Source organism: Stomoxys calcitrans, chromosome 3, assembly GCF_963082655.1.
Source record: "Stomoxys calcitrans chromosome 3, idStoCalc2.1, whole genome shotgun sequence".
Classification (NCBI taxonomy): domain Eukaryota; kingdom Metazoa; phylum Arthropoda; class Insecta; order Diptera; family Muscidae; genus Stomoxys; species Stomoxys calcitrans.
This window is the reverse complement of record NC_081554.1, coordinates 28,695,076-28,721,250: the sequence shown is the minus strand read 5'-3', so window position 1 is coordinate 28,721,250 and position 26,175 is coordinate 28,695,076. Positions and strand designations below refer to the sequence as shown.

At 39.6% G+C, this 26,175-nt stretch overlaps 2 protein-coding genes across 2 annotated transcripts in view; both read right to left on the bottom strand.

The window, feature by feature from the left end:
• Window positions 1-25,852, bottom strand: part of LOC106088855 (uncharacterized) — a 111,763-nt gene extending 85,911 nt beyond the window's left edge. Inside the window, exons 1-7 of the mRNA XM_013254558.2 lie at window positions 25,305-25,852; window positions 24,970-25,131; window positions 24,456-24,901; window positions 22,577-22,825; window positions 19,364-19,522; window positions 18,523-18,680; window positions 18,022-18,413 (exon numbers count right to left, since the gene is read on the bottom strand). Of these exons, the coding sequence (XP_013110012.2) occupies window positions 18,022-18,413; window positions 18,523-18,680; window positions 19,364-19,522; window positions 22,577-22,825; window positions 24,456-24,901; window positions 24,970-25,131; window positions 25,305-25,831 (2,093 nt within the window). The 5' untranslated portion in view covers window positions 25,832-25,852. The remainder of the gene's footprint in view (window positions 1-18,021; window positions 18,414-18,522; window positions 18,681-19,363; window positions 19,523-22,576; window positions 22,826-24,455; window positions 24,902-24,969; window positions 25,132-25,304) is intronic.
• Window positions 17,832-18,733, bottom strand: LOC106088852 (uncharacterized). Its single transcript, XM_013254552.2, has 2 exons — window positions 18,523-18,733; window positions 17,832-18,413 (listed from the first exon to the last, which is right to left on the bottom strand). Exons 1-2 carry the CDS (start codon window positions 18,559-18,561, stop codon window positions 17,961-17,963), a joined length of 492 nt encoding a protein of 163 aa, XP_013110006.2. The 5' UTR covers window positions 18,562-18,733; the 3' UTR covers window positions 17,832-17,960.
• Window positions 25,853-26,175: the final 323 nt, after the last annotated feature.

Here is a 26,175-nt window from a genome sequence, read left to right as displayed (position 1 = left end):
AAATTGCTTCTAAGTCTTTGACCTTGTCGGATATCGGAATCGTTGTATTGAGGAAAAGTGGTGCGTCAAATTGGCCCACCTTCGTCTTTCTCATGAACAGGCAGATTTCAGTATCATTGAGACCCCTGGGTCAAGCTCCGTCGTATGCCATCTGCAAGACACTTTAGATCTTTCTGCATGGCTGATTCATATTGGGTTGCCCAAAAAGTAATTGCGGATTTTTTAAAAGAAAGTAAATGCATTTTTAATAAAACTTAGAATGAACTTTAATCAAATATACTTTTTTTACACTTTTTTTCTAAAGCAAGCTAAAAGTAACAGCTGATAACTGACAGAAGAAAGAATGCAATTACAGAGCCACAAGCTGTGAAAAAAATTGTCAACGCCGACTATATGAAAAATCCGCAATTACTTTTTGGGCAACCCAATCTATTACCTCTTAGAAGCAGAAGACGATGTAATACGTCTGCATAGCAGACGGTTTCAAATCCCTCCTCAGTCAGCATTCCTAATAGGTTATTTATGGTGGTCACCCATAGGAGAGACGATAAAATGCCCCCTGTGCCGTGCCTTGTGCCACTTTTCCCCTCATATTTAAGTCATGGGACCCACCATTTATCCATCTGTCCTTAGCATATGGTTTATCCAGTCTCTGACTCGATCCACCCGTTACTGGTCTAAGTGTTGGATCAACGTTTATGGTAAGCGTTTGGTATGTTGAAGTGAAACGTTTTACGGTTACAATAAAATAAAAACTTTGTAACAAAAGTATTTTGTTTGTCGTAAAAATGTTCCAAACGTGTTTTTTTTTGCGTGTAGATGCATCTTCCCTAAAGACAAAAGAATAGTCCTTATATCTTACAGCATATTTCCACCAATAAAAGCAAATTTTTATAATGCGCACGCAATAGTGCAAAACTTATGTCTTGTGCTTCCTCAAATGCCTGCAGGATCAGGTACGAGGACGTGAGCATATTTCGCTAAGAATTGAACCTGACTGATTCTTCGGTACATGATCAAAAAAAACCTTACTTCCCCAAGGATTAATAATAACTCTCTGTCTTTATTGTTTTTACACAGTTGGACAATGGATGTGGCACCGTTTCGACTGGTATGACATTGTCCGAACATCATCACCATAGCGTTGACCTAGTGACGACCTTACGAAGTGAATTAGCAGCATTGACATACAAAAAGGAGCGATTAACCACAGATGTAAGTCCAGCCAACCAAAATAGTTCTAGAGGGCACAACTTTTAAACATCTACTATCTCTCTGCTCTAGCTCTCTGATGTCAAGGCTGCCTTGTGCAGTCGTGAATCCGAGTGCGAAAATCTTCGTGCTCAAGCGGCTCGCCAAACCGCTTTGATATCCTCTCTCCAAAGTCGTTTGCATGCTGCAGAAAATCGTGAAGAATCGGTGCAACAACGATGTGACTCTACCATACAGACAATACAACGCGAAAAGCGTACAGCCGATGAGCGCTGCAAAGAGTTGCTGGGTAAAATTCAACATTTGGAGACCCACTTGGCCAATGAAGAATCCCAAAAGGAACTGGCACGAGCTCAATTATGTGACTTCCTCAAGCGTTTGAGCAATTGCATGGGTATGGAATCCTGTGACAGTGCTCAACTAACAACCGACTGTGTCTTTGCCCGTACCGAGGAACTGATGACCGACTTGCAGAGAACCAAAGCTAAGCTATCCTCCACCTGTGATGCCTTGAGTAGTTGTGAAAATGAACTCACGAATCTCAAGTCCTTGGCCAACATTGAAAAGCAACGTTTGACTGCCCAGTTGGATAGCACCACAAACCATGAGCATGAATTGGAGGCTCGTTGTCGTCAATATGAGAGGGATTTGCATGTGAATCGTGATCGTTTAACAGAGTCGGAGATTAATGCGGAAAAACTTAAGGAGGAGCTGAGAGGGTTCGAATCAAGATGTCATCGTTTACAGAGTAACTTAGATCGTGTGCAAAACGATCGTCTGACATTCCTAAGATGTTTGGCCAATACGCTCACTATACCGGAACCATGCGAGACTTTGATCAAGGATAAGCTGAGAGAGTTGATAAATGATAATAAGGCAATGCATGCGGTAAGTAAAGTCATTAAAAAAACAGCACACAGTAGAAAATTTCATGCCCTCCCAAAAAAATCGATGTGTTTCACCTTTTACTTCCTTTGTTCTTCAGCAAATCCATACCCTGCGGGAACAAGTTTCCTGTGAGCACAACAAACTTAGAGAAACCGAGGAGACCACTCAGTGTCGTCTACGAGACGAAGAAGCCCAGAAATGTGAACTGGAAGAGCGTTTGGAGAAATGTCACGCTGAAATACATACTCTGCGCAATGATCATCTGGGACTCTCGGAATTTCTACAGCGCTTGGCAAAAGTTTTACACTTTAGTGAGTGTACGGCACCACCAGCCTTGGGTAATGATACCAACATCATGGCCGATAGTCTATTGGAAAGGGTGGATCGTTTGACTCATGAGCACCATCACAATTTACATGGGCATCACCATCATTTGCCTCTGATAGGTAGTGCTGATAAGGTAAGTTATAAGGAGATATGTTAAAAATTGTTTCTATGAACCTAAAACCCAAAAAATAGGCAACGATGTTGCGACGTTAGCGTAATTCACTCAAATTCACTACTGCTGTCCCAAATTCCCCAATTAGTCTAACGTACTTGTACCCTACGTATTGAATAAGGTGGGGCCAAAGATGTATAATAGCGGTGGTGTGAGGGGGTGAAGAGACTTCTAAGCCGATATTAAGTACTTGACGGAGGAACCATCATTCACATAACAAAATCTGCCAAATTTCTTAAAACGGATAACTCCAACGCTATGCACTGCATATATAGGGGACATCCCCTGCTTGTTTGATGAGAAAATTAATTTTTTTTTCCTCGAACAGGAGAGAAATATTCCGAAATGGGATCCGACTAGTTTTGGTAATTTTTATACCCTCCACCATAGGATGGGGGGTATACTAATTTCGTCATTCTGTTTGTAACTACTCGAAATATTCGCCTGAGACCCCCATCGTACCGACATTTTATGTCGAACTAGCCATGTCTGTCCGTCCGTCTGTCTGTCGAAGCACGCTAACTTCCGAAGGAGAAAAGCTAGCCGCTTGAAATTTTACACAAATACTTCTTATTAGTCTAGGTTGGTTGGTATTGTAAATGGGCCATATCGGTCCATGTTTTAATGTAGCTGCCATATAAACCGATCTTGGGTCTTGACTTCTTAAGCCTCTAAAGGGCGCAATTCTTATCCGATTTGAATGAATTTTTGCACGAAGTATTTTGTTATGATATCCAACAACTGTGCTGAGTATGGTTTAAATCGGTTCATAACCTGATATAGCTGTCATATAAAGAGATCTTGGGTCTTGACTTCTTGAGCTTCTAGAGGGCGCAATTCCTATCTGATTTGGCTGAAATTTCGCATGACGTATTTTATTCTTACTTTCAACAAATGTGTAAAATAAGGTTCAAATCGGTTCATAATCCGATATAGCTGCCATATAAACCGATCTGGGATTTTGACTTCTTGAGCCTCTAGAGGTCGCCATTATTATCCGATTTGCCTGAAATTTTGTACGACGGATCCTCTCATGACCATCAACATGCGTGTTTATTATGGTCTGAGTCGGTCTATAGCCCGATTCAGCTCCCATATAAATCTATTTTACTTCTTGAGCCCCCAAAGGGCGCAATTCTTATTCGAATTGGCTGACATTTTGCACAGGTCTCCAACATATTGGGTTGCCCAAAAAGTAATTGCGGATTTTTTAAAGAAAGTAAATGCATTTTTAATAAAACTTAGAATGAACTTTAATCAAATATACTTTTTTTACACTTTTTTTCTAAAGCAAGCTAAAAGTAACAGCTGATAACTGACAGAAGAAAGAATGCAATTACAGAGTTACAAGCTGTGAAAAAATTTTTTAACGCCGACTATATGAAAAATCCGCAATTACTTTTTGGGCAACCCAATATAATTTAATTGTGGTCCAAACCGGACCATATCTTGATATCGCTCTAATAGCAGAGCAAATCTATTCTTATATCCTTTTTTTCCTTAGAAGAGATGCCGGGAAAAGAACTCGACAAATGCGATCCATGGTGGAGGGTATATAAGATTCGGCCCTGCCGAACTTTCACTTGTTTTGGATAATGTTCAGGTATGTGCGGGTAAATCGGGAAATTCAAAATATGCTTCATCAACATCGCTGAAGTCTGGCGGATTGCTGGAAATGGAAAACCTCTTAAAATATGATTCCATCGCTAAAGGAGAGAAAGGAGCCATGATGGCACCCCACAAGCTCTGTGTGAGTGGAACCCTATTTAGGTTAAGGTAAATGGTGGTGTTTAAGTAAAGCTGGAAATTCAGAGAATACTTCTACAACAGCTTAGGAAGTGAGTGTCACTGCTCTTTTCACCACTCTAATGGAAAATCATCATAATATGATCAAACGTTTCTAGTAGGGATGAAACTCTGATGGACACAGATGATGAAGCTAATGCAAAAGTCGCAAAAAATCGGAACCCTGACCCTGACCTGGTTTCTGTAAATAAATGTCCCCTATTGTAAAGAAGCTGAGGCGACCCAACAGGTCCTCCAGATCGTAGAAAAATTTGGGTACGTGTAGTCAAAGCCGCCCCAGCTGCTGTTAATGCACTCCTGATGGCAGCAGAAGTTGATTTTTTATTCAAGAATTCTGAATTTTGTGCAAAATTCTCTCAATTATGAAAACTTTTTTCGAATACCATAGTGAAGTCTGCTCAGCAAGAGTTTCCACTGGTCAGCCACCTGTACTTCAAAATGACCGACAATAGCCTGTTTGTCGATGTCGAAAAAAATCTCGGCGAAGGCGGAAGACAATCACTCGGATTCGAATAATTGTAGCTGTGCATTGTACACTGAGGCGGCAGCCCTTGTCGATGAAGGACTGCAATTCCAATGTCTTTTGACATTGACGAATCTTTTTATACCCACCACCGAAGGATGGGGGTATATTCATTTTGTCATTCCGTTTGCAACACATCGAAATATCCATTTCCGACCCTATAAAGTATATATATTCTTGATCAGCGTAAAAATCTAAGACGATCTAGACATGTCCGTCCGTCTGTCCGACTGTCCGCCTGACCGACTGTCCGACTGTCTGTTTAAATCACGCTACAGTCTTTAAAAATAGAGATATTGAGCTGAAATTTTGCACAGATTCTTTTTTTGTCCATAAGCAGGTTAAGTTCGAAGATGGGCTATATCGGACTATATCTTGATATAGCCCCCATATAGACCGATCCGCCGATTTAGGGTCTTAGGCCCAAAAAAGCCACATTTATTATCCGATTTTGCTGAAATTTTGAGACAGTGAGTTGTGTTAGGCCCTTCGACATCCTTCGTCAATTTGGCCCAGATCGGTTTAGATTTGGATATAGCTGCCATATAGACCGATCCTCCGATTTAGGGTCTAAGGCCCATAAAAGCCACATTTATTATCCGTTTTCGCTGAAATTCGGGACAGTGAATTGTGTTAGGCCCATCGATATCCTTCGTCAATTTGGCCCAGATCGGTCCAGATTTGGATATAGCTGCCATATAGACCGATATCTAGGTTTTAGGTTTTGGGGCCATAAAAGACGCATTTATTGTCTGATGTCGCTGAAATTTGAGACAGTAAGTTTAGTTAGGCTCTTCGACGTCCTTCTTCAATTTTGCCCAGATCGGTCTAGATTTGAATATAGCTGCCATATAGACCGATCTCTCGATTTAAGGTTTCGGGCCCATAAAAGAGGCATTTATTGTCCGATTTCCGCGAAATTTGGGACAGTGCTTTAAGTTAGGCTCTTCGCCATTTTTATGCAACTTGACCCAAATCGGTCCAGATTTGGATATAGCTGCCATGTAGACCGATATCTCGATTTAAAGTCTTGGCCCCATAAAATTCGCATTTATAATCCGATATCACTGAAATTTGACAAAGTCTTATGTTAGGCTTTTCGACATACGTGTCGTACATGGTTCAGATCGGTTTATTATTAGATATATCTACTGTACTTAGTATTTGGTCCAAATCGGAACATATTTTAATATAACTGATATGGGACATAAGTTATAAATTTTTCACCGAATTTTGATGAAAGGCGGTTTACATATATACCCGAGGTGGTGGGTATCCAAAGTTCGGCGCGGTCGAACTTAACGCCTTTTTACTTGTTTTTATATATCGAAATACTTCCTTTTTGCTGGCATTATCTCGTCTGATGAGTTACACTCAATTTTGACTCCGTATACGAGGCATCCCACTATCTGTCCGGTAGCTCCCAGCTGAGATTCTCGTTATGACGACGAACACCACAAATAGGAGCTCACAGATCCATTCCTTGTAGCGCTAATAGCCATCCCGTCCCTTGGCATTTACTTTCAATGATTTGAGAACTCTCAAAGTCAATATCAAGACTTTGCATCACTCCAAAAACCTCAATGTCACATGACCCGAACCAAGAGCCTACAGCTCAGTTTAAAATTGCTCATTGATTGTGAAAGTATAACAGTGAGACCTCTCCACCTCCTCTTCTTGATGAAGGTCCTTCAATGCACTTTTTCATACTACTGCTTCTCCACAGACATCAGGTCGCAAATATTTCGTTTCGATCGTTCACCACAAAACCTTTTCGTCTGCTCACAGCCTACCGCGCAATTCCAGCGATTAAACCCTCTCGCCTTGTTTTTGACTTTCATTGTGATTCAATAATCTTCCTTGTATTGCACCTCAAGCACATTCCGGTACAACTTTAAACCTTTTGGATAGAAATCGATCCCCTCTCTAAACTAATTTTAAACTTGCTTCTACATCTGCCATCTTCCCTTTCTCAGAGTTGCTGTGACCATTATCACCACGTGCATGGTAGCAAACTGCGACGCGAGCGCTCCTGCCATGACCTACCACTCAAGGAGAGCACAAGCACCCTATATAACCTACAACGCAAGGTGCGCATTCTCAAGGAACAAGTTCAGCGTCGTGATCTACATTTGGAGTTATTGAAACGAAAATTAGCCATTATAGAAGATGGAGCTCGCGGCAAATGTGTGCTGCAGGGTGAACGCGATGATGCTGTGTGTCGTGCCAAAAAGGCCAGCAAAATGGTGGACAAGCTGACAGCTCAACTGGCCGATGCCCGTTCTCAGATTGCCGAAATGAAGGCTCAATTGGCCGAAGCTGCTGAATATAAAATAACTGCCTTGGAAAGGGCTCGCAAAATTGATGATCTCACCAGCCAATTGTGTGACTTGGAGGAGGAGAAGACACGGCTAATGGCCCAAGTAAGTTCGCTGAAGGAACGCCTGGAGTCCACAGAGGAGTCTAATCAAAATCGCCGTTGTCGTGATGAGACTTTAATCAATGTGAGTTTATTTTATTACTAAGCTCTGACTCAATTTTTACCTCACTTTTGCTTTCTTTACATTTTTTTCCCACACCGCACTTGTTTTGCTCTTTCTACACAGTCGCTTCGTGACGATTTGCAGCACATACAAACTCAACTCACCGATGCCAATCATCGACTTTCGCATTTGCAAAATTTCCGCACTTCGGTGGCACGCACTCTGCATTTGCGCGATTTGCCTGAAACTGATCTGTTGCAACGCCTGCAAGCTCTGTGCTCGGCGCATCAGGAATTCACACTGCTGTCAAAGCGTTATGAGACTGCTTCTCCGGTGGGTGATCATGCTTGCCCCCGTTTTGATGATCCCATACCTCCATCCACACACTGTCGCCCGCCTCGCTATGCAATATCGCCCACACCCTTAGAATTGCCTTCCACAACGAATCATTGCCATGGTCACTTAGGCAGCGGACATGGGCATGGTCATAATCACAGCCACAGCCGTAGTCATAGTGCCCACAAGCATAACATGCCGCGGTCTGACACTCTCGATGACGATTTGTTAGCACCTCGAGAACATCGTCACAGTGAGAAGCATGACCACAATCATCATTTAGAACATCAACATAGTAATCATCAACATGAGCATCGCCATGGCCACGGTCACCATCGCAGTCGTGGAAGAGTTCATCCCCATCGTTATCATTAGGCAGCATTCATTTTAGATTTATTTTTAAAGTAACAGTCATTTAGTCTAAATGCAACCCTTAATATAAGTGTAGCCTAGTTTAATGATTATAACATTACAAGTTTCTGTTAAACTACAGACATTTTATAACATAATAATGCCATCTAGCGACACATAGCTAAGACTATAGTCTTAACATATCCACCGTGTATGTGAATTATTTGTGTCTTAGCTTAGCAAAATTGTTTAGCTAAAGTTATGGTAAATATGGGGGGAAAATAACATCGCCATAACATTTCCATAAATTGCAGTAAAGTAAGTAAAGAAAAAATTTAAATTTAAGCTATATACAAACAATATATCATTATTTTCTACCATTGGTTTATAATAAAATTCCATATTTGTACAATCTATTGAAATTTGGACTGATTTGAGAGAAGTGTCTACATTGTGAAGTAAATTCAATATGAGAGAGGAGGTACAATTGCATTATAGGTAAATATTAACTTTTTTTGATAAGGGGGACATAGTGGGATGGTGCCAGGGTTGCCAGATTAATTTGGAAGAACATCTATACACCTTTAAAAAATTTTTTTAGTGAAATTATATAAAAGAAAATACTTCATTTATGTGATCAAATAGGACATAGGTTAAATAGTACATATATTGAGATATGTTCCGATTTAGAACGGATTTGGAATGCATGTCAGGGGTCTAATACCGTATCGAATTTTTGCAAAAAAGTGTCAAACTCAAGAAGTCTAAACAAACGACTTTCAGTACAGCTATGTCCAAATTACTTCAGATTTGCATCGTGCTTACATAGTTTTTAAAAGAAAACCAGTAAAAAGGCATTAAGTTAGGCAGGGCCAAACTTTGGATACCCACCTCCTCTGGTATATATGTAAACCACATTTCGTCATAATTCGGTGAAAAATTCATAATTAATGCCCCCATTGCAGCTTTATAGAAATATGGTCCGATTTGGAAAAAAATCGGCACGTACATTGAGTGGTCTAATAAGTGAAGTCATTGTTCAATTTTGTAGAACAATATATTGGTCTTTTTGGTAGCTATATCCAAATATAGACCGATTTGAACCATATACGACACGGATGTCGAAAAACCTAACATAAGTCACTGTCCCAAATTTCGGAGAAAACGGACAATAAATGCATTTTTTATGGGCCCAAAATCTTGAATCGAGAAAGCGGTCTACATGACAACTATATCCAAATCTGGAGTGATCTGAGCCATATTGAAGAAGGATGTTGAAGGCCCTGTTCCAAATTTCGGCGCAATTGGACAATAAATGCGCCTTTTATGGATCCAAGACCGTAAATCGAGAGATCGATCTACATGGCAGCTACATCCAAATCTAGAACTATGTAAGCCAAATTGCGGAAAGATGTCGAGGGGCATAACACAATTCACGGTCCCAAATTTCGCCGACATCAGTCAATAAATGCGTCTTCTATGGGCCCCATACCTTGAATCGAGAAATCGGTCTATATGACAGCTATATCCAAATCTGGACTGATCAGGGCCAAATTGAAGAAGGATGTCGAAGGGCCTCACATAACTCAATTTCCCAAATTTTGGCAAAATCTGACAATAAATGCGCCTTTTATGGGTCCAAGACCTGAAATCGAGAGATCGGTTTATATGGGAGCTATATCCAAATCTGGATAGATGCAGGCCAAATTGCGGAAAGATGTCGAGGGGCCTAAGACAATTCACTGTTCTAAATTTCGGCGACATCGGACTATAAATGCGCCTTTTATGGGCCTAAAACCTTAAATCGTGAGATCGGTCTATATGACAGCTATATCCAAATCTGGATCGATGTAGGCGAAATTGCGGAAAGATGTCGAGGGGCCTAAGACAATTCACTATTCTAAATTTCGGCGACATCGGACTATAAATGCCCCTTTTATGGGCCTAAGACCTTAAATCGTGAGATCGGTCTATATGACAGCTATATCCAAACCTGGATCGATGTAGGCGAAATTGCGAAAAGATTTCGAGGGGCCTAACACAATTCACTATTCTAAATTTCGGCGACATCGGACAATAAATGCGCCTTTTATTGGCTTAAAACCTTAAATCATGAGATCGGTCTATATGGCAGCTATATACATATCTTGACCGATGTGAGCCAAACTAAAGAAGGAGGTCGAAGGTCCTAGTACAACTCACAGTCCAAAATTTCAGCAAAATCAGATAACAAATGTGGCTCATATGGGCCTAAGACCCTAAATCGGAGAATGGGTCTATATGACAGCTATATCAAAATCTGAACCGATCTGAGCCAAGATATCGAAAGGCCTAATACAACTCACTGTCCCAAATTTCAGCGAAATCGGATAATAAATGTGGCTTTTATGGGCCGAAGACCCTAAATCGACGGATCGGTCTATATGGGGGCTAAATAAAGATATAGCCCGATATAGCCCATCTTCGAACTTAACCTGCTTATGGATAAAAAAAAGAATCTCTGCAAAGTTTCAGCTCAATATCTCTATTTTTAAAAACTGTAGCTTGATTTCAACCGACAGACGGACGGACATGGCTAGATCGTCTTAGATTTTTAAGCTGATCAAGAATATATATACTTTATAGGGTCGGAAATGGATATTTCGATGTGTTGCAAACGGAATGACAAAATGAATATACCCCCATCCTTCGGTGGTGGGTATAAAAAGTTACAGTTGGTGCGGTTTATGTGCTGGTGGCATCATTGGACCGTACTTCTGCAAAGATAATGCGAATCGTAACATAACTGTCAATGGTGAGAGCTACCGTGAGATGATATTCAACCTTTTTTTTTGCATTGACTTGCATTACATGTGGCTTCAACAAGACGGCGCCACGTGGTTTTCCCCTGCTAATGCTGGCAACATTTGTGCGGTACTATGCCATGTAAAACTTCTCTTCAAAGAGGTATCACACTGCGGCACGCCGCTCGGACTGGGCTATAAAAAGGCGGCCCCTTATCATTGAGCTTAAACTTGAATCGGACTGCACCGCCAATGACGCTGAACGCTTGGGTTCGAATCCTGGCGAGACCATCAGTAAAAATTTTCAGCGGTGGTTTTCCCCTTCTAATGCTGGCGACATTTGTGAGGTACTATGCCATGTAAAACTTCTCGCCAAAGAGGTATCGCACTGGGGAACGCCTTTCGGACTCGGCTATAAAAAGGAGGCCCCTTATCATTGAGCTTAAACTTAAATCGGACTGCACTCATTGATATGTGAGAAGTTTACCCCTGTTCCTTAGTGGAATGTTCAGGGGCAAAATTTGCAATTTGCATTTGCATGTTAAAGCTCATGTCTAAACAGACAAGCCCGCTTCAATTGACGCATTGGAAGACAACATTGAAGAATTTATTCGTGAACTACCGGCCGAAATGTTGCCAAAATTGGACTAATCGGTTGATCCATTTGAGGCGCAATCGTAGTCAACAACCCTCCACCATAGGAGAGGGGTATACTAATTTCATCATTATGTTTGTAACACCTCGAAATGTGCGTCCCATACCCCATTATGTATATATATTCTTGATCGTTATGACATTTGAAGTCGATCAAGCCATGTCCGTCCGTCTGTCTGTCGAAAGCACGCTAACTTCCAATGGAGTAAAGCTAGGTGCTTGAAATTTTGCACAAACACTTCTTCCTCTAGTGTAAGTCGGTTGGGATTGCAAATGGGCCAAATCGGTTCATGTTTTGATATAGCTGCCATATAAACCGATCTTGGGTCTTGACTTCTTGAGCCTCTTGAGGGCGCAATTCTCGTCCGAATTTACTGAAATTTTGAACGTGGTGTTTTGGTGTCACTTTCAAAAACTGTGCTAAGTATGGTTCAAATCGCTTCATAACTTGGTATAGCTGTCATATAAAACGATCTTGGATCTTGACCACTTGAGCCGCTAGAGGGCGCATTTCTCATCCGGTTTGGCTGAAATTTTGCATGAGATGTTTTGTTATGACTTCCCACAACTGTGCTAAGTATGGCGTAAATCAGGACATAACCTGATATAGATCCCATATAAACCGATCTGGGATCTTGGCTTCTTGAGCCTCTAGAGGGCGCAGTTCTCATCCGATTTGGCAGACATTTTTATCAGTCTTTAGATATACAAAAGACTGCAAACATCTACTCCATCATGCTGTTACACCCTCTTAAGTAAACTAAAAACTCTATGCCAAATAAAACTTTTTGGCAATATACTCCATAAAACATCATTGCTACTTTAAAAACTACAATGAGAAGGGCACTTGTCTGCAGCACTTTCCTTTGCTCCACATATAAAAACGACTTCTTTCCAAAGTGTCCTCATTATAATCATATTTTTCACCACTTGTTTTGCAATTTAACTCCTATTCTATTGAGTTCTCTATTCGATGATATTAGGATTTATTTACTTAAGTTTTATATCCTTTCAGTAAATGTTGATGGCAATACATTTTGGTTGTTTGCAGACATGTGAAATCTGCTCAACTTTTACCTCATCCAACTACTCCCCCCCCATCAACAATGGCGGGTATCTTTTTGGCTTGGCCAACAAACCCAGTTCTTTCAATGGCTGTTTTGTATTCCCTTGATCCATGTCGTCATCTCCTCAGCAATAGAAACTATAGTTCAATCAAGGACTTTTCCACATAAGTTGGTTAGGACGCTGTAGTAACACAACAAGTAAAAGCGTCCTAAGTTCGGCCGGGCCGAATCTTATATACCCTCCACCATAGCTCGAGCTTTTTTCTCGATATCTCTTTTTAGGAAAACAAAGGATAAAAGAAAGGAATTGCTATAATATTGTAGCTATGTCAAGTTATGGTCCGGTCTGAACTGAATGTTGGAGACCATAGAAGAAGTCATTGTATAAAATTTCCGCCAATTCGAGTAAGAATTATACCCTTAAGGGTCTCTAGAAGTAATATAGGGAGATCGGTTTATAAGGGAGCTATATCAGGCTATGGACCGATTCGGATCATATTTGACACGTAAGTTGAAGGTCATGGTCATCGGATAAAAATTACGCCCTCTGGTGGCTCAAGAAGTCAAGATCCCAGATCGGTTTAAATGACAGCTATATCAGGTTATGGGCTGATTTCAACCATACTCAGCACATTTGTTGGAAGTCATAATAAAACACCTTGTGCAAAATTTCAGCCAAATAGGACAAGAATTGTGCCCTCTAGAGACTCAAGAAGTCAAGATCCGAGATCGGTTTATATGGCAGCTATATCGGGTTATGGACCGATTTCAACCATACTTATCAAATTTGTTGGAAGTCGTAATAAAACACCTCTTGCAAAATTTCATTCCAATCGGATAAGAATTACGCCCTCTGGTGGCTCAAGAAGTCAAAACCCCAGATCGGTTTATATGGCAGCTATATCAGGTTATGGACTGATTTCAACCATACTCAGCACATTTGTTTGAAGATATAATAAAACACCACTTGCAAAATTTTAGCCAAATCGGGCAAGAATTGTGCCCTCTAGAGACTCAAGAAGTCAAGACCCGAGATCGGTTTATATGGCAGCTATATGAGGTTATGGACTGATTTCAACCATACTCAGCAGATTTGTTGAAAGTCATAATAAAACACCTGGTGCAAAATTTCATTCCAATCATATAAGAATTGCGCCCTCTAAAAGCTCAAGAAGTCAAGACCCGAGATCGGTTTATATGGCAGGTACATGTGGTTATGGACCGATTTGAACTATACTCAGCACAGTTGTTGGAAGTCAAAATAAAACACCTCTTGCAAAATTTTAGCCAAATCGGATAAGAATTGTGCCCTCTAGAGACTCAAGAAGTCAGGACCCGAGATCGGTTTATATGGCATCTATATCAGGTTATGAACCGATTTGAACCATACTTGGTACAGTTGTTGAAAGTCATAGCGAAACGCGTCGTGCAAAATTTAATTCCAATCGGATAAGAATTGCGTCCTCTAGAGGCTGAAGAAGTCAAGACCCTAGATCGGTTTATATGGCAGCTATATCAAAACATGGACCGATATGGCCCATTTACAATTCCAACCGACTTACACTATAAAGAAGTATTTGTGCAAAATTTCAAGTGGCTAGCTTTACTCCATTAGAAGTTAGCGTGCTTTCGATAGACAGACGGACGGACGAACAGACGGACAGACGGACGGACAGACGGATGAACATGGCTAGATCGACATAAAATGTCACGACGATCAAGAATATATATACTTTATGGGGTCTCCGACAAACATTTCGAGTAGTTACAAACAGAATGACGAAAAAAGTATACCCCCATCCTATGGTGGAGGGTATAACAAACACACATACACACACACACACAAATCACATGAATGTTGGATTTATAGGGACAAAGTAATGTTGAAGTTGGTTGTAAGGTTGGTTAGTTTGCCATGGACATCTATTGTTGTCGAGTGTCATGTCAATGTGTTATCAAGTCATCGAACGTATATAGCTGGAGTATAGATGGAAAGGGAATTCCCGATTCGGCAAAATGGCATTGTGTTGTTCTACTTTGCACATGTATTGGACATGGAAACATCCTTGTTTTTTTCCCACTTCGATTTTGTTGCCAACATCCTATAGCTCAACCTAAATATTTTATATTTGTTAGGGCTTTGGATTTGAGGCGAGCAACATTGTTTGTTCTCCAAGTTGATGTCAATATACGAGAGTATATGTCAGGGAATACAAAATTAATGAAATTGAATATGTTGTTGCTCTATATCAATGTATTGGAAAAGGATATTCCACTTGGTATGGAAATAAGATGGAAAAACTTGTAATTTCGTTTTAAAACCAGTAAGGAAAGGCTAAAGTCGGGCGCAGCCGGCTATATAATACCCTACACCACCGAGTCAGCCTACTAATTTTAATAAGTAGAAGCTGTGTCTATAAATTGGGTTGCCCAAAAAGTAATTGCGGGATTTTTTAAAAGAAAGTAAATGCATTTTTAATAAAACTTAGAATGAACTTTAATCAAATATACTTTTTTTACACCTTTTTTTTAAAGCTAAACATCTGATAACTGACAGAAGAAAGAATGCAATTACAGAGTCACAAGCTGTGAAAAAAATTTGTCAACGCCGACTATATGAAAAATCCGCAATTACTTTTTGGGCAACCCAATATAAAATCGTTCGGACTCGGCTTTAAAAAGGGGGCCCCTTAGATCTCTCGTTGAGAGATCTGCGGTTTTTGTTTTCAGAAATACATTTTCGAGGGATTTAATGGCTGCCTGGCTGTTTGCGAAGATATTTATGCCAATCGTGGTTATAACATTATATCTTTGCCATTCCACCACTTCTTTAATTGCAAGGATCTCCGCATGATACACACTGCACTTATCGAGTAACCTTTTCGATATGACCAGTTCTAGATCTTTGGTGTATCACCACAACGGTATTTCCTCATTAGACATTGTCCACACATTCTCTGACTTCTGAATATACCCCAACGTAATAGATCTCTATGGCAGAATCTTCCTTAGCCTAGAGCTCTCAGATGTATCCTCCATGGAGCTGCAGAATTCCACCCAGGATTTGATCTGAGCCTTTCGCAGCTCGCCCTTATATTTTGTTATCACAGCTATAGATGTCCCAATCGTGTGGTGATCTTGTGACTTTCGCTCTGTTGAAGAGTTTTCTGCAGTCCTTCCTTAGACCAACCAGCTCTGGGTTCCACCACGGCGGTCGCTGTTTGCTCTTTGGCTTGGCACTAGGACATGCTAACTCAAGCTAGTCACTCGGGGCCTTTGTGATCCGCTGGACCATAATGTCTATATCCTGTGTAGTTGCCACTTCCTTTTGTGGTCTTGAAGGGATTGACGTGCAGCACTTGTGCCGAAATTTGTCACAATCCGCCTTTCTTCTGTTTAGCCGAGGGACCACTTCTGTAGTATTTTCTCTAAGGTTGAAACTAATATAAGGATGATCAGAGAAGCTGTGATCATCCAACACTTCCCAGTCGCATATTGTTGTGCTAATATCTAGAACATCCTGCCTGTTCCTGGAATTAAAGGTCGGTTTACCCCCAGATTGCAACTTATAATATATTCGATAAGAAGCTCACCCCTGTCGTCGACATCCGAACTTCCCCATATCTGGTGATGTGCATTACCATCACTTCCCACAATGAGGCTCTTCTTCCCTGCAGAAGCGACTTTAACCAGCAACTTAGGGTTTGAAGGCGGCATCTCGTAATCGTCTGCCATATATAGGAAAGCCAGCCAATAATGTGACTTTTTTATTTCAAGGCTTGCTACTACTGAATCTTCAATGCGTAGCGACGGAAGAGAAAAACATTTAGACTACTTTTTGCAAAAATACAGGCTCTGTCTCTCCCATTCCCCGTACCCTTGAGTAGTTTGAATCCCGAAATTCTTAGTCCACGAACCACTCCTCCCCACACCCATGGTTCCTGGATAAGATCCACTTCAAATCTTCCTGCTACAGGGTGACCTTTATTGCCGCCGAAGCGGCCTTACAATGGTGGAGATTTATCTGCAGAAACCGGACTATAGTCAGGATTCGGAACTTATCGGAGATTTATCTGCAGAAACCGGACTATAGTCAGGATTCGGAACTTCCACCACTGTTGGGTTAGCCGCGTCTTCTGATTCCGTTAGGAGTTCATCCTCACAAGATTCGTTAGATCTTGCCATGATGAGCTTCCGTAAGCATCCAGAGGCAGTTGAGAATCCAGTGGAACCACTCTTCATTTGGGCACTGGACACTTGCGGTGCGGACGATTCCTCCTTAGATGCTTTGAATTACATTTCCTTAGTCTTCAAGTATGAATTCAGAATCTGAGGGAATCCTTGGTATCCAAGCAGGCACCATTGGTTGAGAAGGAATATCTTCCTTCTTCACTAAATCTAGTGCTGCGCCTGGCCAAATCGCTCCAAGCTTTTTTAGGGCGTAAAGATACATTTCAATTGAGCGTTGATCCCCGAAGACAATTACTCTGTATCGGTCCCGATACCAGGCTGCATCGTCACAATTTGGATGATGCCCTGGAAATTCCGCAAGAAAATCGGAGTATACGGATGACAGTACATTAACTATCCTACTCCAGTTATTCCTAGATATGCACCCCAGTTCTTCTCCCTTGTCGACAACTGCCATCACCAAATGGGTTCCTGGACCCATCTTGATATTGTTCGTCCTAGTTCATTTAGGCATGGGGTGGCCTCCACGTGACCGCAGCCTTTTGACTGACTGCGGTGTAGTTTCCGAAGTGCGTTGCCAACAAATGCACAAAGTTATAATACCCTATACCACAGTGGTGGTGTAGGGTATATATAGGAAAGACTCTCTTCCAATAATTCAGGACCAAGAATAAGGAACAATAAATTTCGAATGACCATTTCTGGTGGGATCACGAAGGACTTAAACTTCAACAAAAAAATATCAAGTGAAAGAAAAATCTTGAATTGAGGAGTCAGGAATTAAAAAGAGGAGCTTTTAAACCAATGCCATAATATTTTCTTAATTTAGCTGAAAATAAATTTTTCCTATAACAGCCAACTAATGCTTTTCGATTTTTTGGAAAAAAAAAAATATTTATTCACTTTTTTTAGATTAAAATGTATTCCATTATATATTTTTTAACCTAACCAACGAAAAATTTTACTCAAAAGGTTTATTAGTTCAGCAGAAAATCCTTACTCCAACTCCCTAGTCTCCAGACGATCCTTTTCGGTCTTAAACAAAAATGTCTCAATGAACTCATCGTAAAGTTTATCCTTTTCAGCCAAATTCTTTTCCTCTGATATCTCATCTAATATTTCCAGCATTTCCTGTTGATGTTCGACCACATCCTCCGACAAACAATTTCATAGCTTTTCTGAGGCCCTTTGAAATTGATGCATAAATCGCAAATATATATTATCGAACTTGGTGGTATTGAGGCCACTGAAGTAAAATTCCTGGGATATAACTTCAAATTGAAATTTGGGCATCTCCGGGGCAAGCTTCATGCGTAGACGTTCCAATTTCCAATTATTGATGCGAAAGTGTCTCAAAAGTATGCGTTTCTCGCCATATGAGCTGTTATTGGCCAAAGCATGCCTTACCATTTCCACATAACTTTCCATAAGAGGAGCGGCAGCTTGTCGCAGCTGAGGTGTCATGGCATTTGCCAGACCCTGGTAGATGGAAATGCTGAGACGCAAAGCTTCATTCTCGGTGTCCAAGACTAAATGCTCGACATCGTTTATGAATTCCTTGAAATTGACATCTTCCTCGGCTTTAGCAGCAAAGGCAAAGTGTGGTGGTGTTACAAAAACCTATAAAGCCATGAATAGAGACAACGTTAACAGCATGACCATGTAAGAGTGTCTATTGATGTTAGCCATTTGTTAGAAGGCCAATAGTCAACAAAGTATTATCACCTACCTGCCATAACAATACCATTGTAAGACATTTCAGTTGCATCTTCACTTTCTGTATGCTGCGAATATTGCCACAACTTGTATGGCACTTTTGCTGAATGCTCTTAGAGTGGAAGTCTTCTAACTGCAGTGCGTGTTGTGGTTTCCTTTTGACTTCAGCTGCTATCAAAAGGCTTTGTCAATTTGCTGTAGTCTAGCGTCAGTGTTTCAATCGTTCTAAGTTCTAGCACTGTTAAAAGATGACTGAAAGCACGTTTTTCATTTAAAAGTCATTTGCTGTGGCCATCCTGTGTATCATCTGCAATTTACTGCAGGTTGAGCTAAAATTGCTTTTGTCAATATGGAAAAAAAACTGGCCGTGATGAGCAAATATTAACAATGTGGTGATGGTGATGTTCCGATATTAAATTAAAAACTCTACCAGATAGTGATTATAAGGAATGAAGAGAATATGAAAAAGGAAAGGAACAGGTTACAGGTTATCTAAAAATATGACTAATGTGTCGATTTGAAGTTGTTTATTTCATACCTCCCCGATTGCCGTATCAATGCCTCATCAAATTCATAACACTCCATAAATACCAGATACAATTAAGTGAACAATATTTATTTTACAACATGAAAACTTATAAACAAAATTAACAAATTCAAAATAACTTTACAACATAATTCAATTTTTAACTAATTTAAATAAATTTCTTAGAAATTAACAATAATCTAAATTTTAAGTTTCATGCAATTGTTGTTAAATAAGTCAGCCTATCATTATATCAAAACTAAACTATATTTGAACTACAGTAACAGCACGAATTCGATTCGAATTCTTTATTTTATTCTTTGTTAACCTCTTTTAGAGAGAGTTATAAATAGACCATCCTTGGGAACTAAGACAGGAGCAGAATGAAATTTGAATTCAACTTCTTTACGTGGCATAGGTTCAATGTTGAAATTTGAAAGAATTTTTGCCAAGGCAGCTTTAACGTTCAAAGTTCCCATGCGTTGAGCTGGAAAGGGAATAAACAACAAAAATTAACTCATATTAACTCATATTAAAATTAATACTCATTAGGAAAATCAATTAATCAATGTATTCCACAATACACTGAAAAAATTGTGGGCCTAATTTCAAAGATTCGAGCCAAAAATTAGCAAAGGTAATTTAGAGATGATCACTATTCCCACTTTTTAAGGAAACATTCCCTTTGGAGAAAAATATTTTCCTTCATATAGGGGTTTTTATTTTAAATGGCAATTTTATAAATCCTTGACATTTCGTCTTGCTGCCAAGGTAAAAAATATAAAATGAAGGTCAAAAAATCGTTGAAAGTTTGGAAATTTACTTTGGGGCAAGGCAACAGTGTACCGTAGTTAAAGACGGAAAATAGCCATACAAATAGGAGCGTCTATAAATGTTTAGTTTTTTGGATCGCATTTGTCGAGTTCTTTTCCCGGTATATCGCCGTGCAAAATTTCATTCCAATCGGATAAGAATTGCGCCCTCTAGAGGTTCAAGAAGTCAAGACCCACGATCGGTTTATTGTCAGCTATATCAAAACCTGGACCGATATGACCCGTTTACAATCCCAACCGATCTACACTAATATTTACGAAGTATTTGTGCAAAATTTCAAACAGCTAGCTTTACTCCTTCGAAAGTTAGTGTGCTTTCGACAGACAGACGGACGGACATGGTTACAACGATCACGAATGCTTTCGTGCTTTCGACAGACAGACCGACGGACGGAGAGATGGACAGACGGACAGATGGACTGACGGACAGACGGACGGACGGACGGACATGCTTACAACGATCAAGAATATATATACTTTATGGTACTTTATGGGGTCTAAGAGGCATATTTCGAGGTGTTTCAAACAGACTGACGAAATTAGTATACCCCCATCCATTGGTGGATAAAAGAATTTTTCAATAAATAATAATTGGATAGTCTAGTAAAACAAGAAAAAAGCTCGCACGGGCCGAATCTTGGGAACCCACCACCTTGAATTTTGCCAAAAATGTATACAAAATAAATTTTTTTGAAGGGTTTATATGGGAGCTATATCAGGTTATAGACTGATTTGGGCGGTAATTGGCACAGTTGTTGGAAGTCATAACAGAACACTACAAGCAAAACTTCAGGCAAATTGGATAAATATTTAAGTTTCCGGGGGCTCTAGAAATCAAATTGGGAGATAGGTTTATACACAGAAAAAGAAAGTCTTAGAAAAACCAACTACCAAATTTGCACGTGAAACCTTAAATTCTCAACGAATTTTAGTTTTGAATCGAAGACATTATTTGTAGAAGCACGTAAGTAAGTCTCTACAAGAGACTTGACAGACAAAAATATTAAAATTTTGTTGACTTTGTTAAAATAGAGGACAAAACTCCCATGCCATCCAGGACTTGCAAACCTAGTTTCGAGTACCCCGGCCGATCAAAAAAAAATTTTTTTTTCATTAAACTTATTTTAGACAATTCGGCAAAAAAATATGAATTTCCTATTCAGAAAAAAATTTTATTACAGTGGTTTTTACCTTTTCGTAATTTAATTAATTGAGACACTTATTACTGTGCAGAAATACTTATTGAGTGTTTTCATCAGAAGCAAGATTATGTCGTTAGGCTACAGGATGTGTACAAGACTACGAAACACCAGATCATGAGTTCTATGCTTTGCGGCACCAAAATTATTAAAATTTGTTTTTATGGGTTATAATAGAGAGTGACAGAGGAAACCGGAGAGCAGCAGTAAAACGAACGAGACAAAGCAGGGCGAGCCGAACAAAGAATACAAAAGCACCACCACCCGAAGCAAAGCACATGTGTTAGCTGGTTAGATGGCTTTTTGCCTCGTTATGCATATATCGTTGTTGTTGTTTATGTTGGCTTGGAGAGAGGGCCTTTCAACCACAAATTTGTACTTTGGGTCGTTGAGATTCCAAATAAATTGTTGCAGGAAAATTAACAACTTTCGTAGTTGTTCTTTCAACCAAACTTGTTGTTTTTCAAAATTATTTTTATCTGTGTATGGGACCTATATCTAAATCTGAACTCCTCGATATATATATATATATTCTTGATCGTAGTGACATTTAAAGTCGATCTAGCCATGTCCGCCCGTTTGTCCGCCCATCCGTCTGTCGAAATCACGCTAGCTTTCTAATGAGTAAACCTAGCCGCTTGACATTTCGTACAAATACTCCTTATTAGTGTAGGTCGATTGGGATTGTAAATGGGCTATATCCGTCCATGTTTTGGTATAGCTTCCATATAATCCTATCTTCGATCTTGACTTCCTAAGCCACTAGAGGGTGCAATTCTTATCCGATTTGGCTGCAATTTTGCATGAAGTGTTTTATTATGACTTCCAAAAACTGTGCTTAGTGTAGTTCAAATCCGTACTTAACCTGATGTAGCTGCTATATAAACCGATCTGGGATCTTGACTTCTTAAGCCTCTAGAAAGCTCAATTCTTATTCCGATTTGGCTCAAATTTTGATCAACGGCTTCTCCCATGACCTTCAACATACGTGTCCAATATGATCTGATGACATCTAATTTGGTCTTCAACATTTACTTGATTTATGGTCCGAATCGGACTATAACTATAGCTGCAATAGCATAACAATTGTTATCCATTATTCTTTGTGCAAAGAACTCGGCAATTGCGATCCATGGTGGAGGGTATATATGATCGGCCTGGCCGAACTTAGCACGCTCTTACTTGTTATTGCTAAAATCTTAAGGATAAAGAAAGGTTAAGATGAAAAGTTAAAAAAAAGAATTTTTCAAAAAATAATAATTAGATAGTCGTTTATTAAGTAAAATAAGAAGCAATCAACGATCAAAATGGTCATGTTTGTTAGTAATTTTTAAAATTTTGGTTCTTTGGCTCTTTTTTTTTTTTTTGCTTAAATCCTTAAGATAAGGCAAAATCTTAAATTTTCCGCCAACTTTTGTTTCAGTGTAGTTTGAATTATTTTTTGTCATACATTTTAATAGTACTTGTTTCGATTTTCCATTGTTCCATATTGTTGTATTCTCTACTTACCAATACAGTATCTCGGGCCATCTCCAAATGGCATAAATGCCACCATGTTATTTTCATTTTTCTCTTCGGCAAAACGTTGTGGTCTGTATTCCATTGGTTGGGGAAAATATTTGGCATCTCTGCCTATACCCATTATAGGTATCATAATGGCAGTCCCCTTCTTAATGGTGAAACTATCATCGGGCAAATTATAATCCTGGGTGCATTCTCTATTCCAAACAGGAAGGCCGGGATACTTACGAGAAGTTTCTAAAAAAGAAAACAGAAATTAAAATTTGTTTCAATTAGATTTTTTTTATAACAGTACTAGCTAGCCTGGTGTGTTTCGCTACAGCAAGTTTTATTGTAAAAAAAGTATTTGTCTTCAAAAGAAAAGGGACAAATTTTCGCAAAATTGGTCATAAAGAACAAAAAACAAGTTATAGTCCGATTCGGACCATAAGTGAGTGCTGAACATTGTACAAGTCATTGTGTGATATTTCAGTTCATTCTGATATGAATTGCGCCTTGTAGGGGCTCAAGAAGCAAAATCGGGTGATAGGTTTATATGGGAGCTGTATTAAGCTATTGACCAATTCAGACTATATTAGACACATTATGTTAAAGGTCATGAGAGAAGCCGTTGTACAAAATTACTGCCAAATCGGATGAGAATTGCGCCCTCTAGAGGTTCAAGAAGTCAAGATCCCAGATCGGTTTATATGGCAGCAATATCAGGTTCTATACCGATTTTCGCCATACTTAGCACAGTTATTGGAAGTCATAAAAAAACACCTCGTGCAAAATTTCAGCCAAATCGGATGAGAATTGCGCGCTCTATTGGCTCAAGAAATCAAGATCCAAAATCGGTTTATATGGCAGCTATATCAGGTTATGTCCCGATTTACGCCATACTTAGCACAGTTATTGGAAGTCATAACAAAACACCTCGTGCAAAATTTCAGTCAAATAGGCTAAGAATTGAGCCCTCTAGAGGCTCAAGACCCAAAATCGGTTTTTATGGCAGCTATATCAAAACATGGACCGATTTGGCCCATTTACAATACCAACCGACCTGCGATTTGAATCATACTTAGCACATTTTTTGAAAGTTATACCAAAACACTACGTGCAAAATTGCATTAAAATCGGATAAGAATTGCGCCTTCTAGAGGCTCAAGAATTCAAGACCCAAGATCGGTTTATATGGCAGCTGTATCAAAACATGGACCGATTTGGCCCATTTACAATACCAACCGACCTACACTAATAAAAAGTATTTGTGCAAAATTTCAAGCGGCTAGCTTTACTCCTTCGAAAGTTAGCGTACTTTCGACAGACAGACGGACGGACGGACGGACATGGCTAGATCGACTTACAATGATATGACGATCAAGAATATATATACTTTATGGGGTCTTAGACGTATATTTCCAGGTGTTACAAACAGAATGACGAAATTAGTATACCCCCATCCTATGGTGGAGGGTATAAAAATCGTTTGTTTTATATTTACTGATACTTTTAAATAATTGCAGGGCTTTGGGTATACAATAAGCTGAACATGGCCTGATCCGCTGCGCCTTCATTAACACCACGAGAAAGTTATGTTATTATACCCTCCACCATAGGATGGGGGTATACTAATTTCGTCATTCTATTTGTAACACCTCGAAATATGCGTCCAGGACAGCATAAAGTATATATATTCTTGATCGTCATGACATTCTAAGTCGAACTAGTCATGTCCGTCCTTCCGTCTGTCGAAAACAATAGCGGTTAAACTTTGGCATGACTTTGGTATAACTTATCAACGAATTTAGCTTCAAGGCAATCATGATTACTCATCTTCGCTTGACACCCTCACTTTAACCGCTATATTATCTTGATATAAACTTACCCATTACACATAAATCCAAATACTTCATATCCTGTACAGCATCATAAGTCAATTTGTCACCAGGCTTTAAACCATGATTCTTCATACACTCCAGAACATCGCGCTGAGCAGATTCCAGAATTTCCGGATGCATGGCCAGTTCGTAGAGAGTGTAAGCAATGGTGGAGGAAGTAGTCTCTGAGCCAGCCACATAGAACAAAAATAAATTGGCTGCTATCACATCAATGGACATACACTTCAAGTTCTCAGCAGCAGTTTCTACTTTCCAAACATCATCACTGTCATCATTGATTTTTCCAGTATTTCTCAATTGCAGTAACAATTGCAGAAGATCTTTACGTATAACACCATTTTGTTCACGAAATTCTATGGTGCGTTGCACAATATCGCGAAGGCTAGCGGTGATGGGGTCCAAGGTGCCAAAGAGGGCCATAAATTGGGCTATGCTGTGGGTAAATATTTTAAAGAGGTTTTATTCCAATGAACCTTTAACTCCTTCAATGGCTGTACTTACGGAGGACACATGAAATTCATTATATTGCGTATCCTATGCCATATATGGGCATTGGTTTTTTTAAAAAGAGTATCACTAATCATGCGAAATTCGTTGTTGGGATCCACAAAGCCGTCCACATCTAAGCCGAAGATAACCGAGCCCACAATGTCGATGGCATAGCTGTAAGAACATATATTTTTGTTAGGGAAATTTAGCTAAATTTAATGTCAAATCCGATTCGTTGGCCAATTCATTTAAATCAGCTGTTTATACTCATAAAGCAGTTGATTTTATTTAATTGATGATGCTTAAAATTTTTAGTGATTTTGTTAGTTTCTGTTTATTTTTCTTACGTTGTTGTCACATCCTTAATATCCAATTTGAGTTTATCACCATCTTTCACTCGCTCCATTAGATGATTGACCATCTTATTGCCCACCTCGTCGACTGTGCCAAACATACCCTTCAATTTTCCCGAGGAAAATGATGGTGACAACTTGGCTCTCATGGTACGCCATGATTGTCCCTTCAAGCTGAACAAATTCGCCGACAAAGGATCCCGCTTCTCATTCACATACACTCCGCGATCATGAAAACTGTTAAAGTCTTTTGTCAGCATTTGACGCGCCCATTCGGCATCTCTGATGACAATGGCTGGCTTGAAGGCCAAATAAATACCCACTGCCTTGTCTTGGAAACGTTCATAGATATCGTTGATAACGAGCCCCATCGATTTTTCTTTGCGAAATACTGGCTTCATCGATCCAAAGGGAATGATGGGCTCATCACAAACCAAGCCTTGACGCTGCCATAGCGAATAGTGATGTTTAACTATGACACAGAGAGCTGTTATAAGAAGCACAGCCAGATATAGGAACATGGCTACTCTAAGTTTCTGTTCTTAGTATTTTGTTTTTAACTTAAGACCAACAGTTGTGGCTCTTATCAATTGCTCAACTAACTGAAAAGTGAAATTTGTGGAGGCTTTTTATTAATTTTTTGTTATCTCTGAATAGCCAACACGATTAACAATGCCCACCTTTCGGTTTTGGTGCACTTTTTTTTTTGTTTACTAACAATATTTTTATAATTTATCATGTTTGATTACCTATCTTCTTCGTTTAAATAGCAACCAAGTTGTGAAATCGATAGTTCTTGTGCCAGTGTATATAGCAAAATATGTACTTGGTACCGGGGAAATTTCAAAATATTGAAAAATTTGCA